This window comes from Pezoporus wallicus, unplaced genomic scaffold (genome assembly GCF_028554395.1).
Source record: "Pezoporus wallicus isolate ANWC-B61680 ecotype Strahan unplaced genomic scaffold, APGP_CSIRO_Pwel_v1 contig_8811, whole genome shotgun sequence".
NCBI classification, from domain to species: domain Eukaryota; kingdom Metazoa; phylum Chordata; class Aves; order Psittaciformes; family Psittacidae; genus Pezoporus; species Pezoporus wallicus.
The window spans coordinates 164983-181764 of NW_026637786.1; the positions used below are offsets into that span (position 1 = coordinate 164983).

General features: G+C 38.0%; 1 protein-coding gene across 2 annotated transcripts in view; it reads right to left on the bottom strand.

Moving 5' to 3' along the window:
• Positions 1–2142: 2142 nt before the first annotated feature.
• Positions 2143–16782, bottom strand: part of LRPPRC (leucine rich pentatricopeptide repeat containing) — a 91040-nt gene continuing 76400 nt past the window's right edge. For both annotated transcript variants that reach the window (XM_057407502.1, XM_057407501.1), the window contains exons 32-38: positions 13796–14000; positions 12021–12160; positions 11741–11856; positions 8819–8893; positions 7386–7470; positions 3975–4117; positions 2143–2654 (exon numbers count right to left, since the gene is read on the bottom strand). In XM_057407502.1, the coding sequence (XP_057263485.1) occupies positions 2598–2654; positions 3975–4117; positions 7386–7470; positions 8819–8893; positions 11741–11856; positions 12021–12160; positions 13796–14000 (821 nt within the window). In that variant the 3' untranslated portion in view covers positions 2143–2597. The remainder of the gene's footprint in view (positions 2655–3974; positions 4118–7385; positions 7471–8818; positions 8894–11740; positions 11857–12020; positions 12161–13795; positions 14001–16782) is intronic.

Sequence of the window (16782 nt, forward strand, 5' to 3'; positions counted from 1 at the left end):
TCCTGGAGTGGCACAAATCCCTCACTGTCCCACATTATTAAGACAGGAGAGACTGCGCTCCTCCGTGTAATCATTCCTTAATTGCATACGAAACATTCACTGGAACAGAAAAACAAAAGTACTGCCGCGTAAGGGCAGCTTTTGCCTCTCTTTTGCATGATCTCTGCATCTCTGACTTCCCATCTCTGCCACAGGGGCATCCATGGGCCTGGGCTACTGCAGCGTGATCCCAAATGATCAGTGTGCACCTCCTCCCATTACTCCGCTATTGTTGCTACAAAACCCTGGTGCTGTTTGGTCTCCTGCTCCTGCAGTGCCTCACGGATGTTTAACCGGCTCAGCAGCTGGCTCACTCAGCCCAGAAGTTTCCATAAGGTTACTCAAAATGCAATTTCATAGCTGAAAACAATTTAACTTACATTCTTCAGTTACAGGCTATCAAATTCATTTTCCATTGCCACAGCTGCAATGATTAAATTATATCACATTATTCTGTTTGGTTCAAGTCAAACCAGTTAGAAAAACATAGAGATGCTAGCTAACTAGCACTAATCCTGCATGGTCAGACTTATGCACAGGGACCAGCAACATGCAGCCACACGTTTGGCTGCGGCTTGGTGCGCTTCTCATCTGCGCCAGCAGGCAGCAGCCAGCAAACAGGACCTGTCAGCATCACAGCACAGATTCAGGCAGGGTTCAGCACTGAACAGTCAGTTAGCACCTGGTCCACAACCATGAGATACCACCTCCTTGTCACAAAGGTAGTTAAAGGTCTATTGACCCGCTGTCAATTTTCTCTGGCCCGGCGTTTGCTTCAAGCAATGCTCCCTTCCTCACCCTACATGCCAGCTTAGCTCAAGCAGCACACAGGCCCAATGCCTCGTTACACTCTGATGTGATTCCTCTTACTGGAGCACAGCTACCATGTGAACCTGAGAGATTCCCGAGATGACCTCTAACAAAGAGCTGTGGCACTAGAGAAAGTGTGGCCAACTGGTTGACACAATCTTCAATTATGCTGCTATTACACTAAAACACATGTAATGTAGCTGTAGCTTTAGAAAAAAACCCTAAAACATCTCCATTTGTGAAACGAAATAAACCGAGTACTGCTGAGGCTTGCTTTTAGCTAGGGCACACAACCATTAAGGCTATGAATGAAATCTCAAATGTTAATACCTCATCTTGACAATCCAGGAACAAAGGGTGCTGAGTGGTCAGGGCCATGTAAGTGCAGGATGTTGGCGAGTCTCTCCTTGTGAAGTAACGAAGGTCATTGTAAAGCCATGGCACCAATGGGGCAGACACAGCAAGGACTCATCTGGTTTGTTTGGAAACCAAAATTTCTGACTCTTCCCAGCTCCTGATTTTCTGCCTCTTTTTTTTAAGTACAGCAAGAATTTTCTGTGTATTTGCAAATATACTCTGTAAGGAACTGGAAATTTTACTTAAAAAAAATTAGGTCCTAATTGCTTTCTAACTTTCATATTGCTGTCCAAGTCTTCCAATCTTTTGCCAAAACCTTGTGTGCACACTTGAATTTTTAACAACCAGCGCTGTCTATGTGGAACAGCTTAGCAAAAATGAGGTTAACTAACAAAAAATGTAAAGATAAAGTTATTACATGCACAGAAACAAGCTTTCATTTCCTTAAATCCTGTCTGACATACTGCATAGGCGCTATATTACAGCGGTTAGATCAATGTGCACATTTGTGAGTTTCCAATGTTATTTACAGAGATAACGGGTGTATTTTCTATGCATTCTTTTATTTCTGTCATTTGCGAGTCTCTATTTTCATGATCCCACAGCTCTGGACTGTAAAATGTCACACCAGGTAGGTGTGACAGTAAGTTTACTCTTACATTTATACCAATCAAGTGTGCTCACCAGTCTCCGAGTAGGTAAACTCTGCTATCTTCACAAGTAACAGGCACTTCTTTGTTTAAAAAGTGTATTTTCATGGATATGCAGTTCTTGTATCCATAAAATTAACTGGACTAATAGTTAGGAGAATGAATTAAAGATGCTATAGAACTACAATACACAAGCTAGTGTAAAAGGTGGAAATATTTTGTCTTCACCTGTAATATCGAAAGCCCTAATGAGATACTCAACACAAGAAAAGTACATTTAGGAGAATTATAAAAAAAGATGTGTTTATTTTCCTTGTAGATACAGATGAACCCTGAAGATTATGTTCTTTACTCTTCTACTATCACCCCCAAGTACACTGACCAGGCAAAGAACAACAGAAGATAAGACAGATTGCTTAAGTTGCAGTTACATACCCCTCTGGCAACTTTCTTGATAAACATGTATTTGGTGAACCAGTGGAAGCCAAAATACAGTTCAGGTTACAGCAGATCATACATGAAGACAGAAAGAGCCAAGAAAGCTGCATCTTGACACTTCATTAGCAATTTTAAAAGCATTTCTATTAATGAACGTTTCTATCAATTGCAGCTATGGAAAGTGATGTTTAAATACAGATTTATGTTAAAAATTACACAGAACAACATGCTTTTTACATTTTTTTTATTGAATGTAATATTTAACCAATTTCATAAACAACTAAAGCAGAAAAGACTGTCTGCTCATAATGCTTCCAATTTTCTTTTCTTCCATTTTTCCACATAGACCTTGAATGTCTCCTAGAAAGAGTGGGATAAACAAGTTCAACACTGTTCCAACTGAAAAGTTACTAATTCTGAAAAAGTGTTATGTCCTGACAAGAGCAAAATCTATTATTCTCTGTCATGCAAAACTAGATCTGTATTGAAGTCTGTATAATTAAGAGAAATACCAGAGAGAGAGAATAAAAGGAAAAGGAAAACCTTGCCAAAAATGCATAATGAAGCTTCTATTACAAAATGCAATAATATAATCAATTTCATTTTAAAAATGAAAATACTTTTTAACTGCAATCTGCAATTGTGTCAAAAAAATTATGAGATGCTTTTAAACACCAAGCTGCATTAGAGAAAAAGTGAAATCGGGGAAATCAGAAAATGAATTATTTCAGTGACTTTGAAAAAACACTCTTGTCTTCACTAGCTACATGTAAGAAACAGACATTCTAGGATGTAAATTTGCACAGTCCAAATAAAAATTCTGATTATAAGTTATGTCAAGATTGCAGGAAAAACTCCACAGCTGTTAAAAGGCAAAACCAAGTATTTTATGCCAAGAGTTTCTCCAATTCTTTAGATGAGAAATGAAAAAAAATCACATTTATGATGTAGCAATATGGAGAAACAGCATACAATCAGGCGTTTACAGAACTACAGAAAAAACCTTTTAGAGTATAAAAAAGCAGCCAGAAAATGGCAATTAAAAGTTTGCTTAGAGAGAGACAAAATACATTAAGTCTTTAAAGTCTGCTTTGCTAAAATGGTTCTAGTAGACTGCTGGTGAAAAGAATGATGTGAAAGAAGTATTTACAGTCTTGACAGATTTAGTGTCATGCCATTTGTCATCCTCAAATAAGGCATATTTGCAGGGTTGCATACATCTGTTGGTAAGGCAGCTAGAAGCAAAGCTGCAACAGAAAAATAATTCCTACAGTTCTAAAATGCCATCCTACCAAAGCAGCAACTTGTAGTAGATAGAAACCAGGTAATTAATGAAAACTAAGCCCCATTAATTGTTAAGGAAACACATTCTGGAAGCCTTTTAAAGTTCAACTGCTTAGATAAATGCCCCGAGGACATTTGATAAAGGTACACCTGCAGATGAGTGCCTGGTAAGGATCAGGTAGTTTAAATATTGTAAGCCCAAGGGGTTTTATTTCCTCAAGTCAAATCCGATGCAAGATTACTGTAGCTCCTATAACACTCGGTACTTCACACGTTACCTCCTTTGAGGAGGCTCTGCAGAGATCTAATCCCCATGTAATCATTCATGCAATTTGTTTTATTAACACTGAACATACACAATTCTGCAGATCTATTTCTTAATTAGACAATACTCACAGGGGGCTCAGTGAAAGGGACAGGCTCTCCTGCTTTCTTCAGAAAAGCTGCCACAGATTTCAGAGATAGCTCGTGCAGCTTTATATTCTTCTCTTTTGTTTTCTCATACAGAGCTTTCACAGAAGCAACATCCCCATCCAATTCTGAGGAAAAAATCCCAAAACAAACCCCAGTGATTAAATGCTCCTCTTTTCACCTGTTTCCATGATGTCATGCACTCCTACTACTTGCCAAAACATACTATACATATTTTAATATACAGTATTCCAACTATTCCGGATACTCTTCATATCCTACTGACAATTCACATAAAAGAACAGAACACAGCCATTCTAGCTTTCCTTTTCATTGGAGGCTGGATGATCAATTCCTTCGAGCATGTGCTCGAGTAGGAGCTGTACGGTAAAAACACACCACTCTAGGATGCGAGACACAGAGCCACATGTGTCTTTCTGAAGCAAATGATAAAAAATAAAAACAGAAGCTAAACCAAAAGCCACCCAAATTCAGAATGTGAAAAATCTAGGACACAATTTAATTCCCCGAAGTAAGGGCAGAATACTGTTAGTTACAAGTGCTGGCTACATCAAAGGTATAACCTAGAGGAACACAGAAAGCAAAGGTCAGATGCTCATGCTAGAACACAAAACTCATTTCATCTTACAGAGTAGGAGAAAATTTTTCGCTGACCCACTAACACTATTTAAAACTGTAGCTGCTCACGTAACCGGTAACATTCTTCTGGATATTCCATGGAAGGCACCGTGCCCTGCAACAGGTTCTAGCTAATCCATTCTTCATTTATTTAAAGCACTATTTACACTTCTAGCTGTAAAAGACTGGGGTGTATGTTTCTCCTTCCCCTAAACTGGGAGAGGGGATGAACTCCTCCCTTTACTTTGAGTCCTTCTTAGCCATAGACTTTTCTACTGCTCAGACATCTGTTTCAGAAGCATTAGGATGACACTAAAGTGACCCCTTACAGTTTCACTGCTGTCCTCAGGATCCTAGAAGCAGTACAACAGTTGCCATCTGGCACCTTGTGAACCAAAAGCAAGCCATGACGTTCAGTTAAATTCATTTTGCTGCTTGGGAAAACACAAACATCTCCAGCATGGGAGCTGTCTCGGGTCTTACTTGTTCACATTTGGAAATGCCATATGCGTGACCAGAGGGGCTACAAAAACAATGGTTATTAAAGGAAAAAAAAAACACCCCACACAAGCTTCAATTATGCAGCAATGGACAGCTTGTGTCCCATTCTCATGAGAAAACGCTTTTCAGTCATATCTGGCAAGTGGCTGAGCAACTTCACGAATGTGGGAGGTTACTGCAGAAAACTGCATGAAGTGATAGTTTAATGAAATTGAGAATAGAAAATTAATAGAAATTGTTAATTTTCTATTTCTTTAAAATAGATACATTCATTGTATGCAAGAAAAAAAAAAAGACCTAATACTTAGGTAGCATTTAATGGACCACCCAAATGCGATTTTACACATTTCCCTTTTCTAGAAGGTATCCGTAAGAGATCATGCACCTCACCAGATGGAGGAAGTCTAGTCCTGGCAGTCCTGAATCCTATCTCAGGATAGGGAGAGGAGTCATGTCCCCTTATTTGTTCAGTTGTGGATGTCTGATACATGATCAGACTTTTCAGCTGTGGCCTACATTCCATTGTATCTTTGCTAAACACGTAATTATTTTTTGTCCATTTATTTTCATAACTAGCAACAGTAACCAAGTGTGGTAGTAGCACTCTGTTATCTTTCATTCCCCTTTCTAAATAATTACAAGTAACAACGGACCTGACAAGAAAACTATTTGTTCTCTAGAAAATGATAACACTACAAGTTTGGACTTGGCCCAAAATGAGAAAGCACGTTTTAAAGCATACTAACTGTAAAATGGTAAAACAAAATCTTTCAAACAGAAGACCTTATTTCTAGCCCTCTTGGCTAGAACACAACCAGGCAAAGCCTTCTAAATTTCAGCTGTGCTAAATATTTTGCTGATGATCATTTTAACAGCCAAATGAAATTAACCTACTCACCACTTCAGAAAGTATCGAAAATGGAAAGGAAGGGATGATGGAAAGAGGTACCTAAATTGTTGTTCGTGTGTACAGGTCTGACTATATTCTGTCGCCACATAGTACACATGGTAATAATGTCCCTGAATATCCTAAGAGTAGGACACAACCTGACTCCCTAGAACAGAAATATGCAATAGAAAATGCGAAGATGCCCTAGTATGACTCAACCAGACCAGCCCTGCTGAAGTGGATCAAGATGTACACTCTTCTACTCAATACTGGAGTGGAAATCCCCACCTCCTACAGGCCAGATGCTTGTAGAGAATAACCTGGGAACAGCTTTTAAAACTGTTCATGCTGGTACTCAATGTCTCCTCTAGAACTTGCCACAAGCCAGATATATCTCTGCCTAAGAAACTACAGCAACCATCTGTTCATCACATAACAGTGTGGCTTTGCATGTTGAATACACCCTCACCACTGTTTTACATATCAGAGAGCAAGCGATTGATTCTCTGCAATCTCTTTATGAAATTGTTGTACTATGATGCAGTTGGCAAGGGTACTGAAAAAATTACTTAAATCACTTATGGAGTTTCTACTGGGGTAAAAAAGGAGTAAAGAGCTAATGATAACTATAAAGCAGCAAGTACATGCTGGTGATAAAAGGGCAGGGTTTTTTTTGTTTTATAAAAACATGCTAGGACACTCACCCTGCTGTGAATGAAACCATGGGGCTAAACCATTATGGTAGTGATTGCTGTTTTGAACATTACTAAGCAAGTGAAACTTGTAAGCTAGCTACTACATCATGAGAACTTCTACAACTTCATTCAAATACAGCACTTGTATTTCTTTAACAGCGTAACTTGGATTTGAAGTCTACTTAAGTTATTCCTACTTTATTACCTCTGTGATAGAATGGAGCACAAGGGCTTCTGTCATGTATTACAAGCAGAAAGATGTAACACGTTAAGAGTATTTACACCTATAATAAAACTGGAGGACCATATCAGAGCACACAAGGCAAATAACACTACAGCTCAGAGCCATAAGCTTCCAACTGAGTGTTGCCACAGGGGCTATGTGCTGGATTTTCATGGGTTAAAGTTGCAGATAAACATACTTAAATAAGCAACTTGATTTTTTAAGAGCTATTCCTCTCCAACTATAATGAGAACTGATTAGCACCTCAAACCAGCTACTTGGGAAGGCATCTGGAATATTAATTTTGGCTAAATTAAACCAGGTATAAAAAACCTACACTAATAACAATAAGGTCCTTCAACATTACTGATACTAGTTCTAATGGTTTTCATGACTTTGCTGAATGTCTTGAGAGCTCTTACTAAAATCTATTCCGGACAATACATTACCGTAACATTTCATGAGGTAACAGTATGCAATTTCTTGATCTAGATGCTGAGGAATCAGTTCCAGAAGTGTCTCGATCGTCTTTGCCTACAAAATTTAATACACAAACAAAAAGAGCATTAACTTCAAATCCTAAAGAACAAAATAAAATTGCCAAAGTTCGAATAATTGCTTCAGATCTTTTAAGTGAAATGAACTGCACTGATAACAAAGGAATGGCCTGTACAACAAAAGTAGACATAACTTCCTTCCCAAAATTTCATATGCAGATAGGAAGTAGTCAAAGAAACCAGGCACAAAAATAAATCAAACAAAATATGGGACTAGCCTCCCTACTCAGTAAGTCTTAACGTCAGTTTCTCACTGTTTTTTTAAAGGAAGCAATTCATATCTTAATGAGCATATGTCAGAATCTCAATCAATTAAAAAAAAAATCATGCAAACCACTCAGCAGCCTTCACAGACCTAGAGGTCAATAGTAGCCATGATCAGTGCTTAAAAGAATTCACATCACTGATGTGCTTAAATTTGGAACCTCCCTCCCTCAACCTCCAATTCCAGTTTCAAAAACTCTCAGGTCCTGAATTTAAAAAAGTTTCTAGAAATTAATAGCATCTTTATCACATGCTATTCACTTCCACAAGTTAGTAAAATTTCAGCTTGAAAAGCCAGAAGATGCCAAGTTTTTCTGATTTCTTCTACAGACACCAAAAGATGGGTGTTTATCATCATCATATTTATCCCCACTTCAAGCGAAGTTTTAATCTGGGAGTATTTAATGGCAATTTCTACACAACATAAATGTGCAGTTTCCCTCATTTGTATCTATTCCAGTTTGTGCATTAACTGTCTCCTGCTGCTGCTCCCCAGTGAAAGAGAAATCGATGTGGTTTTGTGGTTTACAGAGAATGAGCAAAGCACCAGGAATCTAAACAGATACTCAAAACTAGAAACATACCCAAACCACCTAACCCCATTAGTTGCTGGCTGGGGTTAAACCATGACACAAGTAATATGAAATGTGCCCTTTAATGTAAACACAGAGGCATTTTATCATTAGATAGAGGCTGAGGTTTTAACTTGCATTTGTATTCACACAATGTAGCCAACAAAAGAAGTACTTTCAGGTTGCGAGACTGAACTGGAGAGTGCAGTAAAACATTTAAAGCACAATGTTTGTGGGGTATAAAGTAAAACATCAGAAATGCAGGAAATTACTGAAACAACAGAAAAATATTAACTACATCCTCCTTTTCATCATGCTCCATAAAGTAAATTGTTCCTTTAAATGTAACCAGCTCTGATTATTAACCTTCTCCCTCCCCAAGAAATCTGATAAAGCTGTCAACCGTGAAGTTCAAGGTCTAAAACTTCAAAGGTTGACGAAATAGTATTCTGCTTCATAGACAATGAAATACATGAAAAAATACTCTACCTGTCCAGGCTTAGATGCCAACCTAGCCATAAAATTCATAAAAGCTCTCTTCTCCTCAACTAACGCACCGCACCTCTAAGGAAAAAGGAACAGTTTATGTAGCAGTCATGAGTATGTCAGTGATAAACAAAATTACTAATCACAGATGTTTAAAATAATATACTAACATACAACCTATTTACAAGGTAATAACAGAACATTGGGTTGGTTTGGTTTTTTTTCAACCTAACAACCCCAAAACCACCAGAAAATTACCACTGAACACAGGGAACAAGTTTGTTTCATGCACCGTTTTGATAAACACTGTTTTAAAAGGAAGGTATAAAGTTTGTTTAAAACAATAGGGGAAAGAATTGAACTAATACTTCAACATACCACAAAAATGGTTTTAGGACTGCAAAAGAATGAAAAAGAGAAACACTATTCCTCTCCAATTATACTGCCAAGCATTCACAAGTGAGCTAGGGATCATAAGGTTAATTATACATTTAATAAGGTGTCAGGGAGATAACTGCTCGTTTCTTTATAAAAATTAAAATGTACAAAGCAAGTTCTCTTTAAAGTATAATTACCTACACTTATGCATACAAAGGACTGATTTCAATCTCTCTATTTTATAAAAGGCTTTCACTGCAATAGACAGTGTTTGAGAGAGAGAGAAGTTGAACTTGGAAAAGTTTGAGACAGACCAGATAAAAATCAAAAATCCATCTTACATTAGAAAAAAGGGCAAAATAAAATCTGCAAGACAATATTGCAGTGTATTTTCTTCAAAGGCATCAGTCTCAAGATTCTTACAATGCACAGTGCTTTTTACCAGCTGCAAGACACTTTCAGTACCAAAATGCACAAGAAGAAGAGAATACTGCTCATGTAAATACGCACATACCATCAATTTACTACATTCAATTAGTGACTTAGACTTCAGCAAACAAGAAATTATGTAACACAGTCTGACAAGCTCTTTAAGGTCCAAGTGGAAAGGTTTGAAGCCTCATTCCATCAGGCAAACAGACAAAAATATACCTGCAGTGTTCTGACAAAAAAAAAATGCTTTTTGGAGATAAGAGAAATATTCATGGGAGAAACTTGTGACATGGATTCTAGCCATTCTCATCTACTGTCAGTAGGTGCTGTGAGAGGAAAAAGACAGCCTAGTTGGAGAAATGCTCTCCGCAGCCCCCTTTCAAGCTGAAACACCAAACCACTTCTGACTTTGTCAGTAAAAGCATCTGCACTCCAGACAGTAAAAAAAGACACTGCTGCTGTCTCTTGAACTGTTACATAGCCTCTTAAATGCATTTTGGAAAGCAAAGATTCTCCACGTGTATACTAGTATGTCATATTATTGCAAGCAAAATAATTCATTTAGATTGTGAATTACTTTTCAAGAAAATAACAAATGGACAATGATTATTCCTATCTTCTAGTTGCCTATGAGCAGAACACTTGAACCACAGTAGCTGTCAAGAATGCTTAGCACAACTGAAAAATGTTTCCTGCACCATATAAAACCAAAATTCTCTCATACACACAGAAGTTTCAACTCCTGCTTGTTTGTGGATGTCCACTTAACATGAAATATTTAAAAGTTTCCCCCCAGATACAGTGTATAAATGTTATCTCGAGCCACAGATTTAATTCCAGCAGTTGTATGGTGCGTAATAACAAGTTTTAGGAATATACGAATGGAAATTATTCCATGTTTTGAAAAATATTAAGAATTTACAGATTTCACTTAAAAATGCAACTCCCCCCTTTCGTCACAGCAGCAAGAAATTGTAACCGATTTGCATTCACTCATTCGATTTCATTCATTTCATCAAAGAGCAATCAAAATTGAGGAAGAGTAAAAAATAACTTGAGATTATTCTTTTTTATTTTTATGTGTCATGCTATATAGCAAGAGGGTTTTATATAAAAACTGTAGTTGCCTTTTAAACCAATACTCAGATGAGCAGTTAGGCAAAGCAATAAACAAAGTAATATTCCAGAGCAGGGAATATACAAATAAGACACCTCACACTGTAGCACAAGTAACTCAACACATTTGTTGGTGTGCAAAAAATGGCCTTAGCTGGATGGATGAAGCAGAGCTTTTTCTTTAGCAGCTTAAAATACTTAGGAAGTGGTAAACGTGCAGTATGCACTATGAGGATATGGTAAAAGGCCTTGAATACAGAACAGTTCTCAGACTTGGTGGACTGCTGGACTGCCACCTGCTGGGATGAGCCTCCCTGATGGACCCTGTTTGTGCACGCTCCCATCATCCCACCTCTGGCTTGGCTTTGTCCTTAGCTCTGTAAAAATGGCATGAATGCAGCTGTCTCATCCCTTGAGGATGGCGAACTCAGCTGAGACCGTGGCCCAGAGAGCAGCATTTGTCTTTTAATGCATCTGTGACACTCAAGTGAATAGAAAGCAAAATCAGCCCTTAAACCCCAAACACAGCGTATACAGTGTTATAGCAACCAAGTGAAATAAAGTCCATGAAAAGCAGACATTGCTTTCTTCTGGTTTGCAAACTACAGCTCTAAGTTATCATGTTTACAGCACTTAAGAATTTATGTGAGAAGTCGCAAGGAAATGGTTTGCAAGCATTTTGCAAGAAACAGCAGCTTGTAAACAGCAAACATATAAAAGAGTATTTGCTTTGGATGGAATTTCAAGCAGTATTCAACTCTTACCCCCTTCAGGTTGTTAGAAGACAAAATACCTTCTGACTCCGGCACCCACTACTAGTGTTAGTACCACAGCACTGGCCTGTGGTTTGAAATAGCCTAAACCATGCTACTGCTACGCACACTAATTCAAAAGCATACTAGTACTAACCTATGCTATACAACACCTCTTCTTGACAATTTCTCAGCTAACCTTTGACGAGCTCTAAGCATTTCTGTACCTCTCTTATTATGTCATTACCTGTATCAGCGATCTGGCATCTTCCACTCTGTTTGCACTGACATATTGAAGGAAAAGATCTGTGACAGGTCTGTAAATTCCATGCTGACTGGCCAGTCGTTCTGCCATCACACCAACTGCAAAATGATGGGTATATAAGGAAAAAAAAATTGATTGAAAAGACACTTTTGTAAACTTCACAGGCATGATTTATGCTGACTGAGCAGCTTTTACATGTAATAGCTCTTTCGGAACACCTCTGTCTAGTCAGACTATTTAAATATCATTGCAATTAACTTACATTTTTCCAAAGCTGGTTCTAGTCCTTCCTCAGACACCCTTCTTAACAAATAGGAAATACTTTGGACAGCTTGATCAGGATTCTGTGCACCAGAGATAAGCAGAGGCTCAAGGTATTCCACAGCAGCATCAAGGCCATTCCTAAGAAAAGAGATTGAACTGGTTTAGTTTCTGAAATCAAGATTTCTAAAAGTCAAGAAACAATTATATTAAACTCTTTGTTTTCTACATTAAGGTTATATTTCCCAGAATGGGTGAGTACCTGTCACTCAGGTATTGTCAAAGTGAAACCATTTGTGACTGAATGAATAAATTAACCCATAAATAATTTTTTTTGACCTTTAACTTGCACAAAGCCTAAGCAATTTTGACACAATTTTGCCTCAGTAAGAAAGAAAAGTTCTGCTATCTGTTTTAGGAAAATGTGTTCTGCTGATCTAGAAAGCAAAATCAGAACATTAACAGAAAGTATCTGAATAATTAATGCACCCAACTAAATTTTTTTAATGCTATTCAATTAATTATTTACCCAATTTTTCCCCTGCCTGCCTTTTTAGATGCAAAAGGCAACACTAAATGTCATTTGCAAGATATTTAAGCATGTATAAAGTCAGCATTATTATGCTGCTGCTAAGCCTTTTCATAGGTTCAGGCTAGTTGCGGTATGGGAAAAGCAAAGTTGATGCTGTTTAGATAACCCGCACCTGCATGTAGCTGTTTCTTCATTGATTCTTGCCACCAATCTACATCTTAAGAACACAGCATGATTTTGCAACGCTTTTATGACATGGAAATACAGGAAAACATGCAGCTTATGAGACAAATCCTGAAGTATCTCTCCTATTTGGAGTGTTGAATTGAGGTAAAAGTCGATGCACTAGAACTGTCTACCAAGGACCACTCAGACCTAAGTATTTACAGGATCAGGTCTTTATAGACAGATTGTTATTCAGTAGCTGAAAACAGACTGAGCTCACTACTGGAACAGGCCTGCACAGCTCTCCTTCAAGTCTTCTTGCTGTTCTGGTCTGCATGCCTCAGGCAATCGGGTGTTTGTTACATACTACACAGTTCTACAGCTTTCCTGCAGAGTTAGACACAGGAGCTCTACCTCATGAAAGTGGTTTGAAATAAACCAGAGTATGTAGGTTTCTTGGAAGACTGGTTCCTGCAAAGCATATTTGAGAAGTTCATAGTATGTCCCGTCTCCCAGAAGTGCTTTCCCCATGCAGTTTTATACAAAGGATAAACTAGCACAGTACCAATGTATCAACTAAAGCAGAAATGCTAGCCAGAAGACAATACTGTATTAAACGGTTGAATCAAAGGATGCTCAAAGTGTGGGATTATCATGATTGAAACAACGGCCTAAACCAGCGTAGCAGCCATTTTTTTTTATAACTAGAAAAAAAAGGACTCCACAGATAAATGTCTTTCACATTTTGAAAGAATAATATTTTGCCATTTCAACTACTGGAACAGGTAGCAGATTTCTGTAGGTGTAGTATATTAGAACAAAGGTACCAAAGCTAAATTACACCATTGTAGAAGACCATATGCCCTCCCAGATGCTTCATAGCTATCCCAGTATTTCATTAAGTCATTTTCAACCTCAAATGTGTTTGGGACGATACCAGAACAGAACTGCACAGTACACTGCTCAACTTGACCAGAATTTTAACAACTAGGACACTGTGATAATGAAATGGATAATGAAAGTGATTTCCCACCGCTCTGCATAAAAGAATTACATGTACTAGTCCTAGAAATACTTACTTTTTAGTATGAGCCAATGCAATAGCATTAGCCATTAGTGAGGCAGGTATACCAATTGCTTTTGTGTTGTGTTCCAGCATGTCTTTAAGTGCTTGCAGGTTCTTTAGATCTCCTTTATCTGCCAGAGGCTGAATGAGAGCCATAACTGCTGATCTACTAGGCAAGGAGCCACTGTCAAGTACTCCTTTTAAAACGGCCATGGCATCTGATGATGGTAAAAGAAACAAGGGAAAAGGAAATCAGATTTTAGTTCAGAATGCAACCATGCTGCTGGTATCATTAACCCTACCCTTTTAAAAACATTTACAGAAAATAATTCTCTTACTGAACTTAAGCCCCCAAAATGCTATAGTGAATAACAACTTGAATATATACACACACTAACAGAAACTTTCAGCAGTACTACAGCATTTTAACCTGAATTATTTCATCAATAAAATTAAGATACTTCTTAAATTTAATTTAGTACCCAGCTCAAGGAAAGCATCTGTGTCATAAATGTCCTCCCTTATGACCATAAAGTCATGGCCTTTTCAGCTTGTTTTTTTCTCCAAACTATAACCAATTTTCTTTAAAAAACCCAAGACTTTGCGTGCATAAGAACAGTGTTAAAATGTAACTTATTACTGAAATTGCAAAAGTCTGGTCCGCAGATTTGTCTTTTTAAGTGTGCACCAAAACTTTGTTTACCAACATTTAGTTTTTAAATAAAAGCACTGGACAATTTCTATAGAAGAACAAAAACAAACTTGAAATTGGACAGTTCCCTCAAAGCCTCCTACAATTGTAGCAATTACCTATGTTAAAAACACACAAAATCTCTTGTCCGTCTACCACAAATATCCCAAACCCATTGTAGTTGAAGTCACCCTCATTGCTCTACCCAGAATTCTTGTCAACTGACGTTATCCATGAGCAAACATCCACAGAAAGACATGCCCCTCTGGTAAAAATCTTTCACTCCTTACCAACATAGGCAGGATTAGTCACAGATAATAATTATAATACCAAGGGATAACACTTATAACATACACCCACTTGAACTCCACAGCATTAACATTCCAATATGCAGGTACTGCAGAAACAAAGTATTACCTTCTACATGAGAGGAAGAAAAAACATCCTGTATGCCTAACCTCACTCCACAGCACATTTTCTTTCTGCTCCCCTCCCTCCCCCCCCTTCTTTTTAGGGAAAGAAAAGGAGCAACCCATCAGGGACAAGATTCCCAAAATTTAAAAAGCAAACTTAAAACACATGCTGAAATTCAAATGCTCTCCTATGGTGCACGCTGTAAGTCCAAGCTCTCTTTTGCATGGAGCGTGCCAGCCTTCTCAAGAACACACACAGAGGAAAACCTGGAAGTTGCATTTGTGCAGCACTACTGCAAGAAATTCTGTACTAGGAGTATACTGGATAATTCTGCTGCTATCTTTTTATTTTCCCTTACACAAAAGCATCCATTACTCCCGAGTTCTTAATTTATCTCTTGATATTTTAGTACTTAAAAGCAGGTAACTACATGCTTGTGAAAACCGACCGTTAATCTTTTAAAAGGCTTTCCTATAAACTCTGCCAATTCCCTACCATGAAACTTGAGTTCCGACTCTTCAAGTAACCTGGGTTTTAACCAAGCTCTTGTTTGGAGATATTACAGCTCTTACAAGTATACTTCGAGACCTACATTACACAGCGAAGAATGATGGTGAATGTAATGAGGAAGTGATAACGCCAGCAAGTTTTACTCAAGCAAAAGCCATCACAGGATGCAGGTCAAATGTAGTTAGCTAACAATAGATTACAAAAAGACAGTACCCAAAGTTTTTCTGGGTAATCAGAAAATGACTAGTCTGGGTGAAATATTTCATAGCTTGCATTTTCAAGGCTTCTGTTATAAAAAGAGAAGCAGTATCTTTCAAATTAAAACAGAAACAAGGATCAAGTTGGACTGTTCAATTAAATTACCAAAGTAAAGCTTGTTCAATGCAAAAGGTAAAGGAAAATACAGCTTTGCAAAGCAATGGAATTCCAAAGACTTCTTGAGACACTTCGTATTGTGCAAAAAGAAACATTTCTAGGGTACTGCAAGGGAGAGAGTTTTTGTGGCAGGGAATTTAGCATGCTAGCTAAAAAGTACTCATATAGTTAGCACAGGAGACTGGTGTAATAGAGAAACATCAGTGATGTTCTGAAGAAGGGGAGGTTTTTCTTCAGTGTAATATTTAAGGGAGAACTAGCAAAAATTCACTGCATACTGGACAAGAAAAAGCAGATTTGTTAGAGTAAAATCAAAGCGGAAAGTCAGCTGAAGGCTTTGAAAGCTGTGAAAACTTAAGACCTGCCAAGAGCAAGAGAAGCAATTGCATTGACCACGTATATTTCAGTTGGTAACTCCTGGCAATGATGTCAGACTGGAGACTGAAGGGGAAAGGGACTGAAAAGAAGACAAGTTTATCAGCTGCAGGAAGGAGTACACATGAGAAGATGCATCTCAATGCTCATCTTAAAGTATATTAATGGACCTGATATTACACAGGTATGGGCTACTGCAGCTATACATATTGGAGATAAATAAAATTAACTGATGGCAGTATCCAAACTGTATTTTTCTGGTACTAAAGTAAAATCCAATCCAGTGTAATACACTTTCTTTGTACATTTGTATGTTGCCAGTACGTTTAAAGGTACTGGCAGAAATACGCATCAACGCTGCAGGGATAAAAGACAGCACTGCATGTAAAGCTACCTGCCTGCAGAGTTCCCATCTCTCACCAGAGTTCTACTGCACAACTGAACAAGTAAAATTCAACACCGTGGAGCTGAACTCCTCCCTGCAAAACAACCAATGCCGAGAACTAAAACAACACAACTGTAAACTTTACCCACCATCTTGCTGGGTACCCTTATGTACTCTTCAGCCACCCTTTCCTTTTGGATCATCACTTTTAGGTTAAAAAGAAAAACCAGCTGAATATTTTGTTACTGTT